Here is a 4,096-nt window from a genome sequence, read left to right as displayed (position 1 = left end):
AGCTTTAAGGTCCTTTCCAGCCCAAAGCATTGATTCTATAGTTGTGTACTCAAGTTCAGCTCACAGTGCCTGCTAAACTGCACTGCCTTGTTACTTGATGACACCCGATGGGTAAAACTTCCTAAGCTTTTGGACTCACCTTTGTCAGCTGCTCTGTGAAGTGTATGGCTGTCTGAGTGTGGAGTGTAATTGGTCCGCTTTTCACTCTGGACACCCCCTTTGCTAGTGCCATAAAAATGATCAGCTGAAAGGGAGGGAAAGGTAATTATTAAGTAACTCTTCAGGTCATAGGAAAAGTCTGTAGATGTAAAAATGTGGTCTGCCAAGTTTCACAGAAGTTCATGATGCTGAGTGTTAAGAGTGGTTTAAGGCTCAAGAAGCTTGGAAGTAGTAACTGTAATGCTTATTACAGAAGGCCTGCTGCTTTTGCACAGTGGAGTTTGCCACTGAACTCCCATTACTACATTCAGCTTTGCTCTCTCTTACCCTCCTGCACCCAGACTCCAGACTGGAGCTTACCTTCGTGGAGAGAAAAAGTCAGGGAAAGGTTTTTTAATCCTAACACTTTCTGATCACATATTCACCAAACAGCTATTCAAAAACTACTTGATTTACAAACAGCACCATGGCAAGTACTCTGAAAAGCATGATACAACACTGAGCAGCTCCCATACATACTGATTTTAGCTGTGCCATGTTTCTATCAATTGTACTCTGCATATTTTGGGAAAAGTAGGATGGGTCCAAGACCTAAATGCTTCGTATTATAGTAGACAATAGTAGCATGCAGCCAGGTGTTTACAGCTGAGAGGTCATGTCATCCCACCCACAGCAGCCCAAGATTCTCATCAGCCTGTGCTGTTGAGAATGAGAAAGTGGAGGGTCTTAATTCCCAAATGAAGTTAGGTGAGCAAGACAAACAGGAGCACCTCCTAGATACTCTGTTCTCTAATAGCTGCACTTAGTATCATTCTTCATATGTAACCAGGAGCTATTTTTACTCCCCTACTTGGAATGCCAAATAGAAGCAAATTCCTGCCTCTTTCTTCCGTATCTAGTAAGAGTTACAGGAAAGGAAAACTCAAGCGTGTTGGTGCAAAGCCAGGAGCATCTGTGGTTCTTAAGAACTATATGTTATTTGCTAATCCCAGCAATGTTGTGACCACACCTGGAAACCTCCTAAAACTTCCCATTATGAAATAATGATGTAAAGCCCTGCTCAGCTGTGGAGATAGAGTCTAACTTTGAAAGCCACATCTCGTTCTTCCTCTGTTTGGGTTTATATTCTTTACAAGTAATACAGACATGTTCTTGCTACTTCAACTTCATGTAAACACACACAGGAGCCTTACCTGGTCTTGCAGAGAATCATCCACAGTTCCACCATGTTTAAGATTCCTAAGCAGCATCTCGGCTGCTTCAATGCCAACCTTGTCAGAATTCTTTCCTAACAGGCAAATCCAGGAGATTAGGATGCTGCCAACCATTATTGAACATTTTAAAAATACAGAAGGAAAAAAAAAGCAAGAATTTATCAACTTTTTAAACCTTATTTCTATGCTTTTGCCTCAAATACCTGCTTAAAACCCCCCTCCCATCTGAAGACGACATATAGTTCATATTTCCTAAGCAGGGTATGGGTTAGGAGAAACATTTTATTCAAACCACTTAAACCCAAGATGACTCTATTCCTTTTAATCTAGATTTACTGCTGACCAAAACTTCACAGGTAAATCACAAAGACTGTATGTTTTTAAAGTCCAGAAGCGTTTTCAACTCAGTGATCCTTAACAATCCATTCTGATAAAAGGTAAGTTGAATCATTTTGTTACTTTGTTACTGTGCAGAAGCAGCTTAGTAGAAAGTGTAAGATTCTATTTACTATAAATGCTTAAAATCCATTCATTTCCACTGTCCTTTATTACTAAACAACATCCATTTAAAAACGCAACACTCAAAGCATCAGCTAGCTGAATAGGTTACACATGAGATTCCTATTTGTTAATAGCACATTAAGTTAAATCCCAAAGAGGTATACTTCATGGAATTCTTACCTCTCTTGCCAAGTGATGACCCAGCTAACAAACAACCCGTTGAAGTCTCTGCAACAACACTAAACAGAAACCTCAGAATCAATATTAAGAACAAAATCAGTTGCATTACACTGTATCAGCTATGTAATCACAACCTAGCTAATCAATCAGCAACATTACACGTATCAATAGCAAGTTTGGGCTCATCTTACATGATTCCACTTCCAGTCCCAAAGGCTTGATCATCAGGTTCTCGAAGAGGCTGAATGTTAATGTAAAGATCTCTGATTTCTCTTCTGATGCATCTCACTGCTGCTGCTGCCATGTCTTTTGCCAGCTAACAAGAGGTAAAAACATTCATTAAATCACATAACTATAGTAATGCTTTTTCTTTCAGTTACATCCCAGCGAATTATTGCAGTGAACCACTGAAAGAAGGGACTACTTTATTAAGTAGAAAAACAAAGGACTGTTACAAACCCCTACAAGCAAGCACTGAACATCATCTGTTCTGAGAATTTCCCCACAAAATTAAGGTAACGTTAAATGCTGAAAAAATACAATTATAGTGATGTATGTAGAAGCTTCAATATCACTAGAAAGTCATCTTTTCTCCATTCACAGGGGGAAAGATTTGATTTTAGTCTCGATTATCCCAAGACATTGACTGTAAAAAACCCACAAATGAACAAATGAAGAAACCCACCCCACAACTATTATGTACAGGATATACTCTATAAAATGTAAGATATAGAATAATAGTTTTAAATCACAGGCAGGTGGGGGCTTATCCCATAGTTGTGATTCTCTCATAGCCAATATTCATAGGTTTGGAGATTTTAAGACCAAAACCAGCAGTCCACAGCTCTTCAAAAGTAACTCAGTTTCTCCTCTCCCTTCCTCTACTACCTGCTAGGCTGTGTGTGAGAAGGAGCCTTAAGGAGATCCTACCACTCATTCTCTGTGAACACAGACAGGACAGGAATTAGAAAGGGGGTACAAAGGAGCAAATTTCTATCTATTTTACCTTTGGCTAAACCTACCTTTGACTTGTTCTGTCTAAAACACCCTTAGCAATGGCTGGAAAATTTGATGCAGTCTGACCTCTGCCTATTACATTGCGCCGTAAATCCCATAAATCTCTGAACAAGGGCCATGATTTCAGATTTAAAATAGTCTACCTAAATATTAATGACATGTCAGTGAGGTATGAGATACCTGTCAATATATGCTAAAGACTTTTGAGCAGTCACATGAAAGATGAAGGATACCATCCTCTTTTCCTGTTGTAGCTAATACCATATTGCTATGCAAGAAATGCATTTCAGAAACGTCAGAGTAAGTGAAACCATTTAATAAGACTACTTAGTTTATATGTGAAAGACTGCAGAACACAGGAAGAGTAGAGGTATGTTAAGTAGATTGCATGCAATTTTATATAGCTACATGAAGTTGGATACTATCAATCAGACCTACTCTGAGCTCTTACTTTTATAGGCAGTGCTCCAGCAACAAATGCTCTTCCGTATATCTTTGTCACTGTGCCACGTTCTGTTAAGTTTATTGGGCTCAACTCTTTGACTGGTGACATCTGGATTACAACTTCACCTCCTCCCTGAGGATAGTAGCCCCTATTTAGAAAGAGTCATCAGATATAATTAAATGCAAAGATCACAAGGAAACCAAGAAAAAAGGGAGAAGGCTCTTCATGGATTTCATCATACGTTTTTATGTTCTCTGTTACTGTACACATGAATTTACATGACGTGCCTTAGAAATCTTCATAACAGAATTACATTCCCTGACAGTATTACCCCATAACACACGTCTTAACTACCTAACAGCAACGTAACTGGCACCTCAGAAAAACATCAGTAATGTACAGCCTGTTCAGCATGCACTTGCCTCAGGGGTAGCCCACAGGAAACAGGGAACAGCAGCTGAAGTCAGCAGTGAAAAAAGACACATTCATCACACGGTGACCGAGCACCCAGGGGCAGCTAATGCAGATTAGTTATATATTATAAAATCAGTCCTCAGCTTGACTGAGGGCACCCTGTGTG

General features: G+C 39.5%; 1 protein-coding gene across 1 annotated transcript in view; it reads right to left on the bottom strand.

Annotated features, from left to right (window-relative positions):
- Positions 1–121: 121 nt before the first annotated feature.
- Positions 122–4,096, bottom strand: part of RTCA (RNA 3'-terminal phosphate cyclase) — a gene marked incomplete at its 5' end in the record, with an annotated part of 7,436 nt that continues 3,461 nt past the window's right edge. Inside the window, 5 exons of the mRNA XM_010010182.1 lie at positions 122–244; positions 1,353–1,447; positions 2,055–2,113; positions 2,246–2,370; positions 3,523–3,664. Of these exons, the coding sequence (XP_010008484.1) occupies positions 122–244; positions 1,353–1,447; positions 2,055–2,113; positions 2,246–2,370; positions 3,523–3,664 (544 nt within the window). The remainder of the gene's footprint in view (positions 245–1,352; positions 1,448–2,054; positions 2,114–2,245; positions 2,371–3,522; positions 3,665–4,096) is intronic.

This window comes from Nestor notabilis, unplaced genomic scaffold, assembly GCF_000696875.1.
Source record: "Nestor notabilis isolate BGI_N333 unplaced genomic scaffold, ASM69687v1 scaffold33642, whole genome shotgun sequence".
In the NCBI taxonomy this organism is placed as follows: Eukaryota; Metazoa; Chordata; class Aves; order Psittaciformes; family Psittacidae; genus Nestor; species Nestor notabilis.
This window is presented reverse-complemented; position numbering and strand designations above follow the sequence as displayed.